This window comes from Urocampus carinirostris, chromosome 20 (assembly GCF_059441175.1).
Source record: "Urocampus carinirostris isolate Australia breed hairy pipefish chromosome 20, RoL_Ucar_1.0, whole genome shotgun sequence".
In the NCBI taxonomy this organism is placed as follows: Eukaryota; Metazoa; Chordata; class Actinopteri; order Syngnathiformes; family Syngnathidae; genus Urocampus; species Urocampus carinirostris.
In genome coordinates, this window is record NC_142368.1 from 25,610,799 (window position 1) to 25,634,741 (window position 23,943).

General features: G+C 38.4%; 1 protein-coding gene across 3 annotated transcripts in view; it reads right to left on the reverse strand.

Annotated features, from left to right (window-relative positions):
* wasf1 (WASP family member 1) overlaps positions 1-23,943 on the reverse strand; it is a 60,983-nt gene that overhangs the window by 12,160 nt on the left and 24,880 nt on the right. For 2 of the 3 annotated variants that reach the window (XM_088325184.1, XM_088325183.1), the window contains exons 2-5: positions 20,336-20,482; positions 16,954-17,088; positions 10,266-10,419; positions 4,483-4,600 (exon numbers count right to left, since the gene is read on the reverse strand). In XM_088325184.1, the coding sequence (XP_088181310.1) occupies positions 4,483-4,600; positions 10,266-10,419; positions 16,954-17,088; positions 20,336-20,468 (540 nt within the window). In that variant the 5' untranslated portion in view covers positions 20,469-20,482. Of the gene's footprint in view, positions 1-2,127; positions 2,218-4,482; positions 4,601-10,265; positions 10,420-16,953; positions 17,089-20,335; positions 20,483-23,943 lie in introns of all 3 variants that reach the window. The other variant, XM_088325185.1, reaches the window with a different exon arrangement.

Genomic DNA, 23,943 nt, shown 5'->3' on the forward strand with positions numbered 1-23,943 from the left:
AATAATAATAATAATCTTAGATTAAATTGCAATGCAAAAACCTCAGAAACAAAGACAAAATGTGTATGGATTATGAAAGAAAAGAATCACAGGCAAAAGTGTCTCGGACACTAAAAACCTTAAGGCGTATGCTAACAATACTAGCAGCTAAACCAAAGTTGATTAAGTACGACAATGTTGTACCTGACAACTTCAATGATACTAACGCAAATCCAAACATAGACAATTGAAGAGTAAGTTTTTTGCTCGATTGAAAATAACACTTGATGTCCAAGTTTGACATTACTTCGAAAGAGCAGATCCTTTTTTTATTTAGCTAGTATTTCTACAAATAAAAAATCAATATCATGTTTAATTTAGTTTTTTTTTTTAACGATTCCATCATACTACCCTAAAGTTATTCAGTATCAGTTAATGCAGGGGTCGGGAACCTATGGCTCGCAAGCCATATATGGCTCTTTCTATGAGTATCTGTGGCTCAGAGACCAATTTGATTGCATGCAAAATTTCTCCATCTTGTTCAAAACCGGGATTGTCTATCCTATTTAGGTACACGTAAAGCCAAACCAAAGCTAAATGCGAAGGAAACACTTCGCAGTATATATAGGGCACATTTTTCACTACAATTTACAGTCAAGGTGTCACACAAAAAAAGGGGGGAAAAAACTCGTTTTGGCTGTACAACGCTAAAGAATCCTTTATTTAAAAGTTCACTTTATAATCTGTGTTCAGTGTTCAGATACTTTATGATGAATCCACAGAACTGTAAATACGCCAAAACACCGGAAGAGAACTCAGTCATTTGATTGGGTGAGTGGGAGGGATGGGTGGAGCTATGCAAAAAGTACAAGCATTCCCTCCCATCTCTCGCCAAAGGTAAGCACATAAGGCTCCCTATTCTCAGAATGTTGTGACGTTTTTACAAAATAAATGCTTGCATCTGGTTTTGAAACCAATATGTATGAAAAAAAGGGTCAAAAGGAGTTTAACCGATCTTGAGTAATTGCAAGAAAGAGACAAGTTTAAAGTGGTCTGTTTGTTGAATTTGGGACAGGGGCTCTGGCATTATTCTCTTTTCATAATTTTTATCAAATCATCAAAAATAAATGTGCTGAAGACTAAGCTTCTGTCTGGGGCGCCGGTTTAGCAATTTAGTAAATTTGTCTCATAATATATGGTGTGGCTCTTTCCCAAAATAAAATTAATATTTTTTGCTTTTATGGCTCTTTGAGTCAAAAAGGTTCCCGACCCCTGAGTTAATGCATTTAAATCCAAGAAAATCCCTCCTTATTTGGTTTCTGGAATTAAAGTAAATATGAAATTGTGTAAAAGTATTATCTGGTCAAAATATTTTGTTTACCTTTTATATAATTGTATTTATATTTTTTGTATAATTGGGATTTGATTATAATAAATATACACTTTAAAAAATGGTTAAAGTTCCACACTTCAACTTAAGTTAATGTTGATCTACAATTCCAATAAAATAGTATATTTTAATCTCAGTGCATCGTGGTTTGAAAAATATTCTTCTATTCATTATCCACGATCGCATGTTGCTGCAAGCAGGGCCCTGCAGAACATAATTTTGGCAGGCCTGGTCGCCCTTTTTTGCAGCTCTCTTGCAGCCACAATCCATTATCCCCAACCACATATTGCTGCAAGGGGCGACTGGCAGAATGCACGGTTTTGGCCACAATCCGTTATCCCTGGTCGTCTATTACTGATAAGAGTAGTTTGAAGATCGCTTTTTGGGGGGTCGGGGGGGTGTCTGTGAGCTGCAGAATTATGCAATTGTGGCCTGCCTGAAATGGACTGCACTGTTTTGGCGAGGGCGCTACTTCGTGGAATTTTGTATGTCGCAGGGGGTGCTGGTCCCCATTAACCTCACTAAACGAGAGATTACAGTAATACAAAAGTAATTCATATTGAAATTTTCTCATAATTATTTACCGACAAAAAATATTACTCTTGATATGGCGATTTATGAATCAATAGCCATATTTCAGTTGATAAAATACATTCGAGTTGTTGCCGTCGTTAGTAAAGAGCAAAAAAGGGGGTGCGGTTTTAGTGTTTACAGGCCTTAACCAAAGGGATAAGGGCTATGAGGGTGGGGCAGCTTACCTCTGATGGGGTGAGGAAGGGAGGAAGAGAAGGGGATTCAGAAAGTAAGCTTATGAAGCCCTCAGGGTAAGCGAAATTTGGAAGATCCAGCTGCGCACATTCAACCCACAACCAGAACACAAAGTGGAAAAACAAAAAAAAAGAAGGGAGACACAAAGTAGGAGTGATGACGGTGAATCAATATCTAAGTTGTCATTAGGAGTTCATAAAAACTCACAAATATAGATTTTCCTAACAGACTTTATTTTTGCTGTTTTGTGCCGACTGGAAATTTATAAGATCAAAAGCTGCAATTAACTGAAGTACTTCCTGAAAATAGGCAGCACGGCGGCGCAGTGGTTAGCGCGTGTGCGGCACGGTTCTGAGGTCATGAGATCGAACCTCCTGTGGGGAGTTTGCATGTTCTCCTCGTGCTTGCGTGGGTTTCCTCCGGGCACACCGCTTTCCTCCCACATACCAAAAACATGCATTTCAGTTTAATAGATAGATAGATAGATAGATAGATACTTTATTCATCCCCGAAGGGAAATTCACTTTTTGGGTGTACCAAATTGTCCCTAAGTGTGAATGAGCGAGAAAATTGTCTGTCCCTGGTTGTCCTGTGACTGGCTGGCAACCAGTTCAGGGTGTCCCCTGCCCACTAACCGAAGATAGATGGGATGGGCTCCAGCACCCCCGCAACCCTACTGAGGATAACCGGTGCAGATAATGGATGGATGGATGGACTTCCTGACAGTAAGTAGTTCTTAATTGTTACAAAAAACTAGTAAAATAATGGAAATAATTCTATTTCCAAGTAATATTCTCTTGTTCCAATATATGATGAATTCCAAATATTATTTTGCCCATATAAATACAGTATCTATTGAAGATTATTTTTTGTAAATTATGAAAGTTTAATGTTGCCAATGTTACACTTTATTTAAAGATTTTTCATTTTAGAAAGAAGAAAAATAAAATAATAATAAATAACAAAAACGATCAAATTACGGCCATATTATTTTGCTCATTTATAATGTTTTTCTTAGTTAACTGAAACAAAAAATAATGTCTTACTAAAACAAATGTTATATTTAAAATATATATTTTATTGAAAAAAAAACCATGGTAAAACACCCAAAATATAGTCAAATACAAAATTAATACTTAGAATGGGTGAAAAAATGTGCTAAGGCAAATGGCATATCTTATATATTTATATTTCTTAATGCACAATGAGAAAACTACTATTTACGACCGGTATGCTAATTAATGTACTTAACTTTTTTAACGTTTGTTCACTAGAAAAAAACAGTTAAAACTAAAAAAATGATTTTTAAAACGATCAAAATAAATGTACTATTTGCCATAAAATCATGCTATATCTATTTTCGGTATTACCAAAAATGAATGAGGAATATGAAAAGCATTCTAACTTTACAAAAAATGAAAAAAATAATACTTAATTTGTTTCCTCTATCTCCATTTTCTCTATTGTGCTCCTATCTCTTTTTCCCTTTTTCTCTCTTTCCTTCATTCTCTTTTTCTGTCTTCCTTATTTTATCTCTCTTTTTACAATCTCTATTTACTTCTCCCTTTTTCTCCCTCTCTTTCTTTCTTTATAATCTACTAGTGTGGCCCCGTGAGTTTATTTTGGAACATGTGGCTCCGAACTAAAATGAGTTTGACACCCCTGCTTTAGACAGAGCACATTGCCACCATCTTGTGTCAACTTATAGGGAGTTTGTGAGCCTCCATCTGAATACATTTTAATATCATACAAGTCAACCATTGTCAAATACAATTGGACTAACATCACCACAGCGTAGGCCTGGTTTGTTTGTACGCTTTTATCATCTATAAACCTCACTAATTTTGGGTTGGGTAATTGCTGAAATCAGGAACTGTCTCTGTAAGCTGGAACGGTGGAGAAGGCGTAATGAATAAGGAGATGAGGCAGTAAACAAGAACAATGAGTGGCCTCCTCCGACGCAAATAAAGTCCTATGTACAGTGACGCGGGCGTCAGGCTGATTAAATATTGAAAAACCTTCTCCTGCATCCTAGAGCAGCTTAATCCTCCTTAACGTCAGTTTAAGAGCTCTGATTGATGAGTAATCCTATCCAAATGCTAATATCACTATGTAAACGCGCACAAACCTGAAAACACTTACATATTTTTAAACCCCAAAAAGACTCTTACCTGCTGCTTAATTTCCCTGTTTGGGGTCAAGAATGTAGCAGACACTCTAAACAAGGATTGACCCAGATAGCTTACACATAAAGTTTCCATCTAGATTTGCCTCCTCAAGATTAGCCAATATATCTTGTAAAGGTGGTAACGCCCCAAAGAAACAATAACGATGAGACGACATACCTTCTGTTTACGCCTCTCTTTGCGCTTGTCCTCTGTGTCCTGCAGCATCTTCTCCCGCCACAGGTCGAAAAAGTAGGACGGGTTGGTGTAAAATTTGAGACCTTCCTTCCCATCGTCCCTGTACACAAAAAGGGGAGTTATACATTTTAGTTGAGATGCTTCTAGATCTGGAGTTTTTGGCATAAAGAAATATTACTATGTCTAAAATACCCAGGAACCTCAGGAAACACAAGACCCTTTCTCCTTCCTTTTTCCCCAAAGTCAACTTAAGGGAAGGCTACACCAGTGCTCACCGACAAGACTAGATATTTTCTTCACCTACAGGAAGTGACCAGACTCTCCAGCTTTTAGACCCCAAATTGTTCAATTTTAAACAAAAGATTATTTATATGCGTACGTAAGTCATCATAATTCATGCTAGAGAGTTGTTTTATTGCGCGTACGAATTAAATTTGCCCATTAATCGAACAATCAATTTGAGAACTTTATTTCGAAAAGCGTCAACGGGTAACAGGATACGCCCCCATTGCCCAACGACATGATCTGCATTTACAGTGGCTTGCGAAAATATTTGGCCCCTTTGAACTTTGTGACCTTTTGCCACATTTCAGACTTCAAACATCAAGATATAAAACTGTAACTTTCTTGTGAAGCATCAACAATGATGCTAATGAAGTGGAACACATTTTATTGGACATTTTAAGCTTTTTTTTAACAAATAAAACACTAAAATGTGGGTGTATAAAATTATTCTGCCCCTTTGATTTCAGTGAAGCCAACTCTGTCCAAAAATTCAGTGAGAATCTCTGAATGATTCAATGTTGATCTAAATGACTAACGATGATAAATGGAATCCACCTGAGTGTTATCAAGTCTCTGTATAAATGCACCTGAACTGTGATAGTCTCAGAGGTCTGTTCAAAGCGCAGAGCATCATGAAGAACGAGGAACACACCAGGCAGGTCCGAAATACTGTTGTGGAGAAGTTTAAAGCTCGATTTGGATACAAAAAAGATTTCCCAAGCTTTAAACGTACCGAAAAGCACTGTGCAAGCAATAATATTGAAATGGAAGGCGTATCAGAACACTGCAAATCTACCAAGATCGGGCCGTCCCCCTAAACTTTCTGCTCGTACAAGGAGAAAACTGATCAGGGATTCAGCCAAGAAGCCTATGATCACTCTGGATGAACTGCAGAGGACTACAGCTGAGGTGGGAGAATCTGTCCATAGGACAAAAATCAGTCGCACAAATCTGGCCTTTATGAAAGAGTGGCAAGACAGAACCCATTTCTTAAAGATATCCATAATAGGTGTGGTTTAAAGTTTGCCACAAGCCACCCGGGAGACACACCAAACATGTCGAAGAAGGTGCTCTGGTCAGATGAGACCAAAATTGAACTTTTTGGCAACAATGCAAGACGTTATGTTTGGCGTAAAAGCAACACAGCTCATCACCCTCAACACACCATCCCCACAGTCAAACATGGTGGTGGTAACATCAAGGTTTGGGCCTACTTTTCTTCAGCAGGGACAGGGAAGATAGTTAAAATTGATGGGAAGATGGATGGAGCCAAATACAGGAACATTCTGGAAGAAAACCTGATGGAGTCCGCAAAAGACCTGAGACAGGGACGGAGATTAGTCTTCCAACAAGACAATGATCCAAAAGATAAAGCAAAAACTTCAACGGAATGGTTCACCAAAAAACATATCAAGGTGTAGAATGGCACATGCAAAGTCCAGACCTCAATCCAATTAAGAATCTGTGGAAAGAACTGAAAACTGCTGTTCACAAACGCTTTCTATCCAACCTCACTAAGCTCGAGCTGTTTTGCAAGGAATGGGCAAAAATATCAGTTTCTCGATGTGCAAAACTGATAGAGACATACCCCAAGCGACTTGCAGCTGTAATCACAGCAAAAGGTGGCGCTACAGAGTATTAACTCAATGGCACTGAATAATTTTGCACACCCACTTTTTCATTTTTTTTATTTGTTAAAAGTTTAAAACATCCAATAAAGTGTGTTCCACTTCATGATTGTGTCCCAATTATTGTTGATGCTTCACAAGATATTACAGTTTTACATCTTGATGTTTGAAGTCTGAAATGTGGCAAAAGGTCACAAAGTTCAAGGGGGCCAAATAGTTTCGCAAGCCACTGTAAAAGGGCAGGCTCGAACACCTACTCTTCCTCTTTCTTTCGGGACACCCAGACCAGGGGGCGCGCTGAGCCTGGACCCTGGGTCAATTAAAATAAATACTTAAATGCATTCAATTTCTCATGATTGTAACCAATTTTGATTAACAATAACACTCTTATTTCCAACAGATACCATAACTACAATGCTTTAGTACCTACCAATGCCAATACCAAGTTCAGATACTTATAATATCTTAATTTTGCCTAAAAATAAGAGTTGCATATCTGAATTCAGCAAATTTCCTTGAGCAAATTACTAGAAAGTATCTGCAATCTTCTCTTGTCAATTTTTGGGGGAAACTCCATATTTTGTATAGAAAAAAATGATTTGATAAAAAAATATATAATCATGAGCAGCTGTCTGGCAGACAGTTTGTAATCGTTAGGAAGCTCAGCGGTTGATAGCAGTATCGATATTGATGGAATATTGTCTGATATAGCCCCTGATACAATAATAATAATAATAATAATAATAATTTCCTTGTATTGTCATTCTGTGTAACAATGTACACAGAACGAAATGTCGATTGCACCTGACCCGTTGTAGCGAGCCGATGCAGCCGCAGCCAACAGAGGGCGCCGCCGACCACTTTTTAAGTCTTAGGAATGACTCGGCCGGGGCGCGAACCACCGACCTCCCAGTCTCAAAGCGGGCGCCTTACCATCTAGGCTACTGAGCTGGTAAACCTGGTATCAAGATTCTCCCAATTCTGTTCGACTTGAAAGAAAAATGGTAATAAATGTGATGAGTCTAAAAAAGCATTTTAAAACAATAACAAACAAATTGTCATTAGATTTTATTTTATTCATTAAGTCATCATTTTATCATATCACGCAACCATAGGGGGAGGTCATGGCTAATAAGAGAATACAAAAACAAAAATGGACAGCCCAATGTGACTCAACTTGTCAAGACCAAAATAAATCGACTTTTTCGCAATCAAGTCGTGATTGATTACCTTGGTTATCTTGATCATATGACCAGTTTGAACTTTGGTAAAACCAATAATGTCAGACAGCTGCATATTCTCAAAAAAGAACAATCGAAACAAAAAAAAAAATGGTGAAAGAAGAGCATCAACTTTTTTCCCTAAAAGGTCACTTTTCAAGTCTACATCAGAGTTTCTACCTTCGTTGGCACATAATCTGGCTCATTTTTCAAGCCATCATACATAATCAAAGAGTACAGAAATGTGCTATATTCAGATATGCGCCTCTTATTTGTGCGGCAAAATTAAGATATTAGAAGTACTCATGGAATCGAAACTTGGTATCAGCATTGGTGGGTACTAAAGCGTTGTTGTTTCGGTATCTTTTGGAATAAGAGTGTTGTTGTTCAACTTTTATCATGTAAATCCCAAGAAGGTTAAAAACCTGCTGCAGTCTATGTTATATCACTAAGTGTACGTTATCAAGGTTAACCTGACCAAACACACACTAGATGTTAATGTTGAACCCTGACCAAAGCATCTTCACCTTTTTAACATCTGTGATGAGTGCTGCACAGAGTGAAGAAAATTGACTCCCAGACTTTCAAAGTTTGCCTGACATCTCACTGCTCCCACGACAAGTCACTGCTGCCAAAATGGATTTTCTTAGTTAGGCATTCAGTAGAATTGATAGAATCGGGTCTACTAGGAGAGCTGAAAGTAAAGACCTTGCCCAAGGGGCACGTACCCTAGTGAGTAAAATCAAGATTCTTGGAATATTTGGAACTCACTGTGTTTAATACAACTCGCCACCAAAGACGTTGAGGACGTGAAACTGTTTTCTCCATTCTCATGGGAGGAATTTGTGTTGCCGTTTTTATGTGGAGTTTGTGGACACGGTTAAAGAAATGTGTGACTAACTGATCAGAGATCAGACCGGCACAACTGAGGTCATACTTCAATGATGTGATGCCATCCTGGCCGACAGCCTCGCCTAACAGACCCACACGCTCAAAAACGCTTTGAAAAAAAAGTTTTCAAAAAAAAGCTTTCAAAAAGCTGAAAGTAGACCTCCACAACAAGTTCAACGACGAGTTTGAGGCCCTCAACATCAAGATGGAACTATTGACTGACAGAAAAGCAAGTCTGGTTGCAGCAGATCAAGATTGACTTTTGGCTCTTCTCGTAGAGACTTCCATCCATCCATCATCTGCACCGCTTATCCTCAGTAGGATCGCGGGGGTGCTGGAGCCCATCCCAGCCATCTCCGGGCAGTGGGCAGGAGACACCCTGAACTGGTTGCCAGCCAGTCGCAGGGCACACAGGGACAGAAAATTCGCTCACGCATTCACACCTAGGGACAATTTTGACCGGCCAATTAACCTAACATGCATGTCCGGAGTGCTCGGAGGAAACCCACGCAAGCACGGGGAGAACATGCAAACTCCGCACAGGAAGGTTGGTAGCTGAATTTGAACCCATGACCTCAGAACTGTGCCTCACACGCGCTAACCACCGCGCCGCCGTGTTGCTAGAGTCAAGAACACATTCGCATTTCAGACTTTTTTTGGGAGATTGATACAGAGGAGGGGATGCCCAGCCCCTTGTTCAACTCAACTGATGTGTTGGGAGTCATTAGGTGACCAAACCCCCCAATTTAGTCCCCTATTGCTGAGCGCCAAGCAGGGAGGCAATGAGTACCAATGTTGTAAGTCTTGAGTATGACTAGGCCAAGGCTTGAACCAGCAACCTCCCAGTCTCGGGGCGGGCGTTCTACCCCTCAGGCCACCGAGCTGGTTAAATAAATAAAAACATCAAAAATAAGGGGGAGATGTCAAGGTGAACATGAAATCAACATGTTGTAGTAAAAATTATTATGCTGATTTAGATTTGACATACTGTATAGGATAATTCCTCTTGTGTGATTTATGTTACTCAAAATGCCCTGTTATAAAAATCTGATTACATGACTAAACCAAGTGTTTTGGTTGTCAATAGAATAGAATAGAATATACCTTTATTGTCATTGTTACAAAATGGGTTGAACATATTGTGACAACGAAATTGGGCGTGGCACTCCAGTTTCACATTTAACAGTGAGGATAAAAGAAAACAACGAAGATAAAGGAACAAAGAAGAAAGGTTATAATTAACACAATATAAAGGAACAAAGAAGATAAGTTTATAATTTACACAATATTTACACAAGAAATGTGGACATGTAGGATGTTACATCCAGTTTTGGGATCAGGGGACAGGACTGAGATAAGCTCCAGCTTTTTACTGTCTTCCCTTTTTTTTTCCTTTGTTATGTCAATTGTTTATCAAAGCTGTTAATTTTCAATATATGGTATCCTTGTACACAATGAGCAGTGAAAACAATTATATTGTCAATAAATCAATCAAGATGAGAGGATCGATGACAAAAAACTGAAATTTTCAAAAGGATTTTTTCGTAGATTCTGACGATCCAATTTCCATCTTGTTACGCATCCATCCTTCTGGTCCTTATCCACTTTCGTAATGTTCAGACTTGCCGTGGGATTTTAAAACCAAGAAATGAGGCAAAGCTCCCGCTCCACCCCTTCGACTGATTTACTAGAATACGTGATGTATGATGGCAATATGAGTAGGAAGAGGCAAAATTCTCACCTGTAGGGCGTGAGGATGTTAAGGGGCGGCGGTTCTTCGCAGGCCTGGTAAGTTTCTTGCATGGGGACGGGAAGTGAGTCGCGGTCGAACATCTGCTGGTCCTGGATGGTGGAGCTCCTGAAAGCCTTCCTCATGGTGATGTCCTGCAGTGACACTACAAGGGCAAACATTGCGGGGGACCCGTTAGCTAGCTAGTTTGCGCATCATCGTAGCTAATGCACTTGTGCATATTTCAGAATGAATTAAGCAAATTTTCAGATTTTTAAAATGTTGTCATAATGTTGCACTGCCATTTTTAAGTCCAAAAATGTTTTTGGGACAACGCGTGTGCGGCACAGTTCTTAGGTCTTGGGAACCTCCTGTGTGGGTTCAAATCCAGCTACGGGACTTACTGTGCAGAGTTTGTATGTTCTCCCCGTGCTTGCGTGGGTTTCCTCTTGGCACTCCGGTTTCCTCCCACATTCCAAAGACATGCATTTCAGGTGGATTGGCCGGTCCAAATTGTCCCTAGGTGTGAATGAGCGAGCGAGTTGTCTGTCCCTGTGTTCCCTGCGATTGGCTGGCAACCAGTTCAGGGTGTCCCCTTCCCACTGCCTGATGATTGCTGGGATGGGCTCCAGCACCCCCGCGACCCTACTGAGGATAAGCGGTGCAGCTAATGAGATGAGATATCACTCAAAAAGAAACTGCACATTAAATCTGCTGTCACAGCAAGTGTCCAGTAGATGGCACTACTGCACAATAAATAACCAAGGAACAAGCTACGTCCCAAGTGTCAAGTATTCAGCGCTCGGCGAGCGCTCTCTCTCTCTCTCTAAAACCCTTTTTTTTTAATCATTTTACACACTTTGTGAATTTGTTTTTTGGAAACTTTTCATTTATAAAAAAATTTTGGGGGCGCTCTTGTTCCTCAAAATTTTACGTTATTTGATGATTTATCCTTTCATAAGAGAATTACTTCCACTACAGGATGTGCTATACTTGGTATTTCACAAAAAAGGCATGATACGGGACGTTTACTGAGAACTGTCTAAAGTAGGGGTCTTCAACATGGTGCCCCCTTAGGACTACTAAGGTTCCCTCAGACTTGTTCTAAAAATTGCTCACCAGTGCTCGGTCATTGTGATTTTCAAGGAAAATGGTCCTTTAATAAGTGAGTATTTAATTCTCCTTCCATTAATTACCCTGGTAATAACACAGTAACAACATAGTAGTAACATGATTTGTTGTTATTTAAGAAATGCTTATTAAACTAGGTGCCTTCTGCGCTAATTAGTAAAATAAAAATAGTAAAAAGGGAGCTCTCTTTTTCAAGCTGGTCAAAACGTTGCTAATCCAATAGTACACGTGTATTATTATTAAATATAATACTTTTCGGTTGATTTGCCAAACATTCTCACAAATTACCCTGTAGTTATAAAATTAAAAAAATAAAAATAAAAATAAAAAAATACTTAACTTTTTTTTAAAGAGGAATGACGCCGCAGGCTTGTGCAGTTGCACGGATTTGGCTTGAGATCAAAGTGTGAAAGTCTGAATTATTCAAGTGACAAATGGTCACATTTTACTTCTTCTATTTACATGATGTAGATAGTAGAATGACCCCAAAATACGACATGTTTCAGTTTTCTGAAGGGTTGAACGTGTTCAATTAATTTAGACAGGGTTCGTCCACTTTTTTTATGGCCAAATTCAAGCACTTCTTAAGGACTTTCAAAAGATATATTAGTGATTTTCATATGTGATATTTAATTTTGCGTGGGAATTCATCAAGACATATGACTTTTAGATCTTGAATATGGCTGCAACTGAGGATTATTTGAATAACCCATGAATCGGTCCATTATTTTTTCGATGAATCAATAAATCTGATTTTTTTCAAAACACATTTTTCATTTCCTCCTTTATTCGGATATTGAAGTTTTGGACAGATAAAAAAAATAGTGCACAAACCAACAGAATATTCTATATTATAAAACAATAAAAATGTGTTTGTCAAAAAACTTAGCAATAAACAAATAGACATACAAATGTATGCTATACACGTGCAAGATAATGTTTTTGTAATACCTTATCCAAAGATCATATAATATTTGGATTTATAATAATAAACAAAAACTAAGTAGGAGTAATAATTTTTATTTTATGTTTAGCAAACATTTGTATCCGCCAAAAAATGACAACATTGTAAACCCACTTCTCAAAATGTTGTCAACGAATTTGTTTTAGGGGTTGAATCTTTGAATATGATAAACAATCCCATTGTGCAAATGATAAATAATATGCTCAGGAATCTGCCCCTTGTGTTGAGTTAAAATGTCATGATTATGATTTGGATTTTTTTTTTCTTTTCATTAATATATTTGCTGATTTTTTTTCTGCAGCACTTTCATTTCCTTTGAAAATGGTTAACTTCATAGTATTTGTCTGTTTCGTGCCAATTTTGTTTGGAATGATAAAAATGTAAGACATGTTCATAAAAACGTTCTCAGGGCATCCTCTGCCTGACCAAAGTGTTACTACAACCCCAAAACTTTACAACAAAATGCAATGCACATATTTGCATTGATTTAATGTGCTTATTGGCTAATAAAGCGTGCAACACAACGATTCCATGAGGTAATACGTAGCCAACACCAATAATAATCAATTTTAATCTATTTTATTCATTCAATGTTGCAGGTCTAATCTTAAGTAAATCGAGAATATATTTGTGAATCCAAACAATATTTGTGTTAATATTTTGGGACAAATATATTATCATATAGGTGTTGGGTTAAAAAAATTATATGTAGCTTACATTTTCTTTTTTATAAGTTCTTCCTATTATATTTTACTATTGGGATACGCTAGATTAATTTTTTGCACTGCCCAAAATGAATGTCCATTAATGATACATAATCCTTGGATTAATACACATGTCAATGTGCCCTGTTTAGCAGCCCTCATGCACCTGACCTGTTGGGCGCAACCCATAGAAGACAATGGGGCTTTATGGAACAATGCCGTACAAACTAGTGCCAGCTGCCGTTAATCACGACAGAAGGAGAAAGCCAATGGCAAAGCAAAGCCACAAGAGATCAGTGACATAAATTTTAAGCAGACTGGTTGCGAAACATGGCAATAATTTTAAGCATTTACAAGCACTTCGCCCTAAATCCAAACATGTTTTAATCCTTAAAAACGGTTATAAGTGTTGGCAACTAATTACCTCATTGATTGGTCATGTTGCCTGATGTACGAGCCACATAGCACGTTATATCAGAACAAATAAGTGCATTGGATCTCGTGACTACCATACATTTGTATGTATTCTTGTCTATTGTTAAGTTATTCTTTATTGTTTTATATCATAGAATATTCTGTTAAATTTGTGTACTGTTTTTCCATTCGTCCAAAACTTCTATATTTGAATATACGAGGAATTAAAAAAATGTGTTTCAAGAAAATCCGATTTATCGATTCATAAAAAGAATAATCCAACGATTTATAAATAATCTGTAGTTGCAGCCCCTAAACACAACATTAATATTAAAGCATTTCCAAGGATTTAAAGCCCCCATATGAACCGTGTTTACATTAGCTAGCAAGCAAACCATATTGTTAGCATGGCAGATTCCTTCTCCAATGCTAATACCGTCCACTCGTCCACTTTTCCATCCAACTAAAAACAAACACATTTGTGTGATTAAAGGCAAGTCCTGTATGACCTTAACAGCAAAGCCACCCGCGGCATCATCCGTTATCTGGCGGCTAGCGTGCCTTTGACCTTCAACTGGACATCTCTCACGTCATAAAGCACAATTGACTCCAGGGGCACCGTCCGAACCACGTTGGCAGGACTCATTATTCTCTTAGGTAGGTGAAAAAGGAACCACGTTCCGATTCCATTGTCAAGCAGCGATAAAGCTAATGTTTGGAACGGTTTGGATTATGGTAGCCATAACCCAAGTTGGATCCTGGGGCCAGTTACGGCCAGTGATCAAATTTTTACTGACCTGCGGCCTCTGTCATAAAATGATTAATATGTGTGGCCCGCCAGTAATGTTGACTGCAGTACAAAATAAATTTGTATAAAAAATAAATAAATCACCATTTCACCGGATGATGGCAGTAGCACTTTGGCCACCTTAAGAGCTTGCTCTGTCCACTCCACGCATCGGCCCGGTATTGCAGTACCTCCGGGAACGGTGCATTCGCAATGATCGCAGCAAGGCTTTAAGGCTAGGACCTTAGCTTGGCCTTTTGGCTGAGAGTAAGAGTCCCGGCTCCTAGGCTTTGCAGCGTATTATGAACTGACCAATAACGGATAATGGATAATGAATAAAGAAGACAGAACAATAACCCTTAAAAAATCCCCCACCTTAGCCTTGGCTTTCTGTGACAATTTTAGCCCACCTCATTTCCGACGTGACGACGGTAAATGAGAAAAGGCAAGCTGACATTGAGGGCCGCCGCTTCCGGGTCAAGTGGAAATTTTTTCACTAAAATCTGAAACAGCTGCGTCTGCCTAATGTGCCCAGAGACTGTGGCTGTTTTCAAAGTATATAATATCAATAGGCACTGCCAGACAAAACATGCTGACTACAAAAAGCTAACTGTGAAAAAGTGGCGCAACAGTTTTAACGGCACAGCGGCGCATTTTCATGAGACCCTGCGAGTCAAATGAAAATGCTACAAAGGAGCGCTACGAGGTCGTGACGCTGATCACCAAGCACTGCAAATCCTTTACAGAGGGTGAATTTATTAATGCCAGGCTGAATAGTCAGCCCTCACACAGTTTCAACTTACTAAATCTGGCCTGGTTTCTGAACGTTTTTGACACCCCTGGATGATGGCAATATCTTGAAAAAGTTATTCTAAAACTGCCAAATTGAAAAAGATGGGAGAGGGAAAAATATTTTTTGTCTGGCTCGATCAGGGTTATTGGCTTGTAAAAACAAGGAATACTCGAGCGCAGCAACGTCATATATAGTGATGTGAAGTTGTGGTTCTTAGGCTTAAACTCCTGCCTGGAGAGCTTAGCTGCAATGCTAAACTACAGAACTGCACTCTTTGGCTTGCTTTCCTATCTCTTCACTGTGCTGTGTTCAAAAACCTGTGCAGCCCAAGCTCCGTAACCTTTAAAGGAGCAGAATCATTTTTTTAAAAGCATACTGCGTTTTATTGCACCATTTTTGTTGCCCACAGTTACGCAAGTTGTATTTTCCATGAAAAATTAGATTACTTTATCACATTTCTTGATTTTTCTCAAAACAATAAAACAATTATTTTTTCATTACTTATTGTTTTAAAGCTGATGTCAATTCAAAAACGTTCCTCACAATATCTTTAAGCATAAATCATTCACTCCTAACAGGTCCTTTTAATACAAATTGCGGGTGTAAAATATAGTTATCTGTTTTTAGCTATGTCCTGGGGTGGCCATTCTGCTACCTGCTGTCCACTGAAAATGACAAAGTTCCCCAAGGCTTCGATAACGACATACTTCTTTTTTTTAAAAGTAGAACCGTATTTGAGCAGTCAGTGTGTCCTGAGCAAACGAATTTTGCATGATGTTTTTACTTTTCATTTTGAAAACAAATTACTTCATGGCTATCAAACTGTCATTTCTGTCTTACTCTGACAAACTACTATAGTTTTGAAAATTATTTTTTTCCACAATCGTCTGCATTCGACCCATCCCCCTATTTTCCCAAGACGATCCTGATTTATTACATATCCCTACTCTCTCTCTCTCTCTTTCTCTCTCTCTCTCTCCAACCCACACCTACACTCTTTTGCAACAAACTCTACCTAGTTCAGGCCCGCTGACTGATTGAATGCAGCCCACGAGACAGGGCTGAGAGAAGCTCAAGAAAAAAGTCAAAATACGAGCTACAGTTTTAGATAAAGCCAGGTGCCACCCCCAAAGCAACTGCAGCTGTATTTTTTCCCTCTTTCTTTCTTTCCATTTTTCTCTCTCTCTCTCTCTTCTCAACCCTCTCTCTCTTTTCATCCCTCTCTTTTTCTTCTTTCTCACTCTTCTCTCATCTCTGTCTCTCTCTATTCGCTTCTCTTTGTCTTTCGTCTCTCCATCTCTCTCGTCTCTTTCGTCTCTCATCTCTCTCTTGTCTCTCTCTTTTCTCGCCTCTTTTCTCATCTCTCTCTTTTCCCATCTATCTCTTTCATATCTCTTTTTCTCTTTTCTCTTCTCTATTATTGTCTTTTTGTCTTATCTTTTATTCTAGTTATTTCTTTTTATCTTTTTATAGTCGCTCTTACTGCTTTTCTCTTTGTCTTTCTTTCTGTCCTACCTATTCTCTGTCTCTTTCTTTTTCCCTCTCATCGCCCTTCCTTTTTTTCTTTCTCTCACTTTCTTCAAAATGTTTTCTCTTTGTTTCTTTACCTCACTTTCTGTCTTTCTTTCTCTTTAATTTACTCTTCTGGCCCCGAGAGTTTTTTTTTCTACTATGTAGTCTTGAGCTAAAATGAGTTTGACACCCATGATTTACATTTTTTGTCACACTAAAAATCTGCAAATAAAACTTTTGTTTCCTCTTACCAACGTCCATTAGCTTAGTGCTCATTTATCATTAGAACATAACAGACAGTTAAGTGTAGATAGCATCAACATTTGCAGCCATGATAAACACAATAAAAGTTAATGATGGGGAGAAAAACAAAAAACAGAAGGGCGAGTGCTTACATTCTTCTTCTTTGGGGTCCAACTGTGTGACGCTGACGGAGAGGCGGTCCACACGCTCTTGCAAAGAGTTGACCCGAAAGGAGAAAGAGTGGGCCTCATTGAACAGCTCCCCGAAAAGATCCTCAGCATATTTGCCTACGGATCGAAAAGATAATGATGATGATTACTCTCCATTCATATTTATCAATCATCTCATATAGAAAGCAGATGTAGTGAAACATTGCGTTTCGGTTTTGACTTTAATAATTTTTCGTGAAAAAACAAACATTAAAAAGCTGAGTCAGCCTTCTAACTATTTGCTTAGCAAATAGTACGCAAGACTTACACAGGATGATTCAATGAGTATGTCAAAAAAATGAAGCGATTCTCTGAGTCAGGGGTCTCCAACCTTTTTCAAGCTGAGAGCTACATTTTATTACTGATCTAGTGCAAAAGGCACCCAGGTTGATATGTATTTCCAAAATGACAACCTATCATATTATTACTACCTTATTTTCCTGTCTTTGAGTCAGTTTTTTTCATAGTTTGGCTGAGGGTGCAACTTATATATTTTTTTTACTTCTTGATTATTCATTTTTTAACTTGGAAGAACAGCTCTCTTGTAGAAAGTGGCCGAAAAAAAGCAATCCAACCATTTTTTTCAACTGCATCAAGCTTTCTTATTCCACTTTAATTTTCAAATAAAACAGTTCATCTTCTCTCTGGAGATGCACTGTAGTATGTTTACGTACGAACTAGGAAGAGGATGCCGGATTTCTTCTTCGGGGTGGAAGCTGGGGGAGCTCCTACAGCGCCACACGCCGGTAGCCGCGAAAAGAATGACTACAGTACTGTCTTGTACTCGGAAAAAGGTGCCTAATACAAGATCTAACTTACAGCAATGTCTGGATATTTTGCGACATTCCGAAAAAAATGTTCGTATCTACCAGTTTTCGTAACTCGAATGTTCGTAAGTAGGAGAGCGTCTGTACTACAGAATAAATGTTAGTGAATAAATATGTTATGTTTTGACACCCCTGATTTAGATGATCTAAAAAAACACAAAGCAATCGCGGATTTCAAAATGTTATCAACGCACATTTTTTAAATAATTGAAGAAAGGGGGTAGAGGTGTTGTGCCGCCACATGTCAGCTGGGCTGCACTTACCAAAAAAGCATGTTATTTGGTATGGCGAGCTTCTCCTGCTAGCTACAGTTCTAGCTAGCCACAAAGACTCGCTGCACACCCTAACATCTTCTTGTTTGGTTCTTTATAACTCTAAATCAGGGGTGGGCAAACTACGGACCTTGAGCCACATGCTTTTTCATCCAGCCCCCTAAAGGAACATGGAGAAAATATAATCACAATAAATGTAATGGTAAATAAAGTACTAATAATAATAAAAATGTTTTTTGTGCCAACTATATCAATATTGTCCATCTGTGTGTCTACAACAAAAACACAACAGAAATACAAAAAAAATGCTACAAAATTACTAGAAAACTAAATATTAAATTTAGTGCTTAAAATGGGGCCTTATATATTATTTCGCTTTCATTCTAAAAAGAAAATAAAACACTATAGAAATAATATATAAATACTACTACTGTATTACGATAATACAAAAATACGACTCCAATGATATTACAACAGAAATACTCCAAATATACTACTGTACTACAGATATATTACAACAGAAATATAACACATTTTATTATTTTATTACTATAATTATTCTCCTATGCAAATACTACAGAAAAACTACTATAGAAATACTGCAAAAGTTCTAAAGAAATACTACAAAAAATATCATGGAAGAACCACTGCAGAAATACGACAAAAACAAAACTACAGTAATACAACCAAATACTACAAAAAATGTTACAAACAAAACTCACAAAATACAACTACAGTAATACTACAATACCAATTATTAAATCAAATGCTAAAACAGGGACCTAATATATTATTTTGCTTTAATTGTGGGAGTTTCAAAACATATTTGATGAAACTTATCAATTTAAAAAAGTATAATGAAATATAACATGTCTGTATGTATACCGTAAATTCCGGACTATAGAGCGCACCTGATTATAAGCCGCACCCACCACATTTTAAGAGTATAACCGCTTTTGTACGTACACAAGCCGCACCTGTATATAAGCCGCATGCGCCCACATTAAAACATGTAACACAATCACAAAAGTAACCCAAGCCCGACTAAGTCCCGGGATTGTAACTGAATATAAAGTACACAGTCCAAAAACCACAGCCGGCAAAATGAACGGAAAATGATACCGGTACTTAAGGTTTGATGCAGACCTGCAGAGTCCGGGTCCCGTTGAAAGTAATCCAAGGAAAAAAAGTCTATATTTCCAAAGGTAAGGGTTGGAAAAATATATATCCACTATTGTCCGCTGCGTGCACAAACACGTCTCACCTTTACTCCACTTCCCGTCAGCCCCCGTAGTTTTTGCCCTTTATTTTTGATTCGCCCATGGAAAACATATCAGAATAAGTCTCTAAAATAAATACACTACAAAAATATACAGTTGCAAATACATATTATACATGGTTACACATAATTACAAAGAAAGACGGTACACCGAAAAAGTTTCAAAGCTTTAATAATAATATTATAACTTTCATCCCAAACCGTGACTGTGACAGGTAGCAACACGCTACTAGCAACACCTCTCAAAACAGTAAGCGGGTCTGTTAAAAAAAATATACCGTAATTGTAAAAAACACGGTAAACCATCCTCATCTTCCTCCTTATAACTGACGCCATCAAAGTCATCTTCCTCAGTATCGGAAAGAAACTTTGTCATATAGACGTCGTCCCACGCTCCCTTATTCAAAAACACGCTAGCAACACGCTCGCAAAGTAAAGTTTACGTGCAGTAGCTCTGTTTCCTTCTTTATCGGATTGCTCGATTGCTTTTAGCTTGAAAGCTGCGTCATGTGCCTTTCTTTTTGCAATTTGCATGATGAGGGTAAGTTTACGCTAATTTAATTTGTGCACAAGCTAAGAAGTCAGTCTTCCTCGGCGCATATATTCCAGCGGTGTAAATCTCCAGCGCCGCTGGCGGCCGTTAGAAGAATTACATAAATTGGCCGCATCACTGAATAAACCGCAGGGTTGAACGTTTGGGAAAAAAGTAGCGGCTTATAGTCCGGAATCTACGGTATTAGTTCATTAATATAAAAATCAGATCCCAAAACTGTGAAACGCAATGTGGCCGGTGAATTCCAAATAGTTGACCCCCCCGCCCCTTCTAAATGATAATTGACACTAAATGTGCACACAGTAATACACACTGCACCTTTAAAATTGTATTAGTTACTTTGCAATGGGAGTGCATCATGCCATTTTGGTCTCAGCTCATTAAATGTACTCACTGAGGCTGCTAAGCTGCCGGATGACGCTGGCCAAGGAGATGTTGGTCACACATTCCAGCTCATTTTTGATGTTTCTGGGTAACGCTGTGTGGCACAGGTGCCGTGGTTCGATGGTACGCTTGACCAGCGGCATCCTTCCACCGTCACCTGGGGGAAGGGGACAACCGGATCAGTACAAAGGCTCTTGGATAAAGATATTAACACCTCCAAGAAAGTAAGAAATTAAAAAAAAACGTCTTCAGTGCTCTGTGAAGATATTTTAATTCCCATGCACTCTCATCCAAGACTTCTGGATTTTCATGCAGCCTTTTCAATTGAACGATTGTATTTACTGACGTTTGTAGAACACCGGTAAAAAAGAAGGAAGGTGAGATTTGTCCGCCTTCGCCCACGGAGGATTTCCGGATTACAACCTGACGTGAGGACATGTGACAGGCCTATTCCCAGCAGCAGAGCGCTGTCATTTATTCGTGGCTTCCCCAAGAGAAGTCACCATTCACAGGGTGCGTGTCCCAGTTTTGACTTTTGAAGGATGGGCGTTCATTTTTAGTTAAACACTGCTTTCACATTTGTAATTTAACAACATCAAAAATACACAAATATACAGGACTGTCTCAGAAAGTTAGAATATTGTGATAAAGTTCTTTATTTTCTGTAATGCAATTAAAAAAACAAAAATGTCATACATTCTGGATTCATTACACATCAACAAAACTATTTCAAGCCTTTTATTATTTTAATATTGCTGAATTTGGCTTACAGCTTAAGAAAACTCAAAAATACTATCTCAAAATATTAGAATATCATGAAAAAGTATACAAGTAGGCTATTCAACTAATCACCTGAATCATCTAATTAACTCGAAACACCTTGCGAGGGTTTCCTGAGCCTTAAAAACACTCAGCTTGGTTCAGTAAACTAAATCACAAGTATGGGAAAGACTGCTGATCTGACTGCTGTCCAGAGGACCATCATTGATACCCTCCATCAGGAGGGTAAGACACAAAAAGAAATTTCTCAAAGAGCAGGCTGTTCACAGAGTGCAGTTTCAAAGCATATCCACAAAAAGTCTGTTGGAAGGGAAAAATGTGGCCGGAAACGCTGCACAACCAAGAGAGATGACCGCAGCCTTAACAAAATTGTGAAGAAGAGCCGCTTCCAGAATTTGGGGGAGCTTCAAAGACAGTGGGCTGAAGCTGGAGTCCAGGTATCAAAAGCCACAGTTCACAGACGTGTCCGGGAAATGGGCTACAATAGCCGTATTCCCATGGTCAAGCCACTTCTGAACTCAAGACAACGGAAGAAGCGTCTGACTTGGGCTATGGAGAAGAAGCACTGGACAGTTGCAGAGTGGTCCAAAGTCCTCTTTTCAGACGAAAGCAAGTTTTGCATTTCATTTGGAAGTCAAGGCGCCAGAGTCTGGAGAAAGGCTGGAGAGGAGCAAAATCCAAGTTGCTTGAAATCCAGTGTGAAGTTCCCACAGTCAGCAATGGTTTGGGGAGCCATGTCAGCTGCTGGTGTTGGTCCACTGTGTTTCATCAACTCCAGAGTAAATGCAACTGTGTACCAAGAGATTTTAGAGCACTACATGCTTCCATCTGCTGAAAAGCTCTATGGAGATGAGGATTTAATTTTCCAGCATGATCTGGCACCTGCCCACAGTGCCAAAACCACCAGTAACTGGTGCACTGACCATGGCATCACTGTCCTTGATCGGCCTGCTAATTCCCCTGACCTGAACCCCATCGAGAATTTGTGGGGTATAGTTAAGAAGAAGATGAAAGACACCAGACCTACAAATGCAAATGAGCTGAAGGCCGCTATCGAAGCATCCTGGGCATCAATAACACCTCAGCAATGCCACAGGCTGATTGCCTCCATGCCACGCCGGATTGATGCAGTAATCCGTGCAAAAGGATTCCCAACCAAGTACTGAGTGCATCAATGGACATTTTCAAATGTTTGATTTAGTTTTGCTGTTATAAAATTATTTTTTTTACTTGGTCTGAGGAAGTATTCTAATATTTTGAGATAGGATTTTTGAGTTTTTTTCAGCTGTAAGCCAAAATCAGCAATATTCAAATAATAAAAGGCTTGAAATAGTTCAGTTGATGTGTAATGAATCCAGAATGTATGACATTTTTGTTTTTTTAATTGCATTACAGAAAATAAAGAACTTTATCACAATATTCTAATTTTCTGAGACAGTCCTGTATCTTCAAGTGGAAATGTCATTTAAAGAGAAAAATTGGGTTTTCAATAAAGTAAAGCCTTTAAAATGATGTTTACTCGTAATTTTCTTTTGCAAAAAAAAATATAATCACTTAAAATAATTGATGTTGTAATAAAAGATTTGACACCCTCCCACCCCTGTAGACTTTTTTGTGTAGGCATTTTTAGTACTGGGGAGCAGACTTTAATTACAAAACCTTTGTAGATTGTCAAAAACAATACTACGGTACCTAGAATGGCTGTGCGCCATTAAAGCATCAGCCGTGTTGAGCCTGGGACACTAGAATGTCTTTCTGGGAAAGCTACAGAGTCAGCATAATCAAAAATGCCAAGTCAGCTTTTTTGGCAGGTTTTACATCTGGGGCAAATGACCTGATTGCCTGTAAAGGATGGTGTTGATATTCAATGGCTGTATTCTGGGAGATTTGAATGTCTTTCTAGGTGGAATGTCTTTCTAAGTGCTGCGTCAGCTTTTTTGGGGCATTTTTCATCTAAGGGAACCTACCTCACTATCTGTGAAAGTTAGTCGTCATATCCAATTTTAATCAAACCTTTTTTAAAGCTTAGATTCCAAATACTCAAAATCAGGGTCTCAAGATGATAGTTTGTGGCCCGACCTTAATATGAATTTAGTGTTAGTGCAGCCCGCGTAAGTTTTGATATGAATGCTACCTCCTTGCTTATTAGTTTGACAGGGCTCAATACTCACACGCTAATGTTTTGAGTGTTTTGGTGTAGGTCTCAGAATATTACTCCTAGTTTGACCCATGGGAGTGACCATAAGTTTCAACAAATTCTCTGATTTGATTAATCATTCCTATAATCTCATCCCAAAATATTTTACTTAAAATCAAACAAAAGATGAGGGGCTTCTGGGGAATGGGAGAAGATCATCACCACTGTTGAACTGAAGCTAAAGGACAGTGAATGCAATGTGCATTGAGTTTGTGCAAAGTTTGTTAATTTCAATATCTAGTTTCTTGGTGTTCAGCATTTGCTGTATTATTTTGTTCATTTATTAGACATTGATTTTCCCATCAACTAATTCAATGCAAAGTTTTTATCTCGGTGCCAGCCAGGTTTTGCCATTTTGACTCATTTTTGAAGGCAGAAAGAAAAAAAAATTATGTAGCTATACAGACAGGATAAGACATATCAAAAGAAAGCTTGAGCCCTCTTCTTTGATTAAAAGTAAGTTTCTAGCTTTTACCATTGTTTAGTAAACAAAAGTTGAAGGTTTCAAAGTTTGTTGAAAATACTTGTTTCAATGAAAACTTCTTAGAAAAAATGACTTTTTTTTAAAAGGATGCATTTTAAGCAGAACTTTCACTTTGGTGCCTTTTTTTTTGCATTTGTGATAGATCCAAAATCTAAAC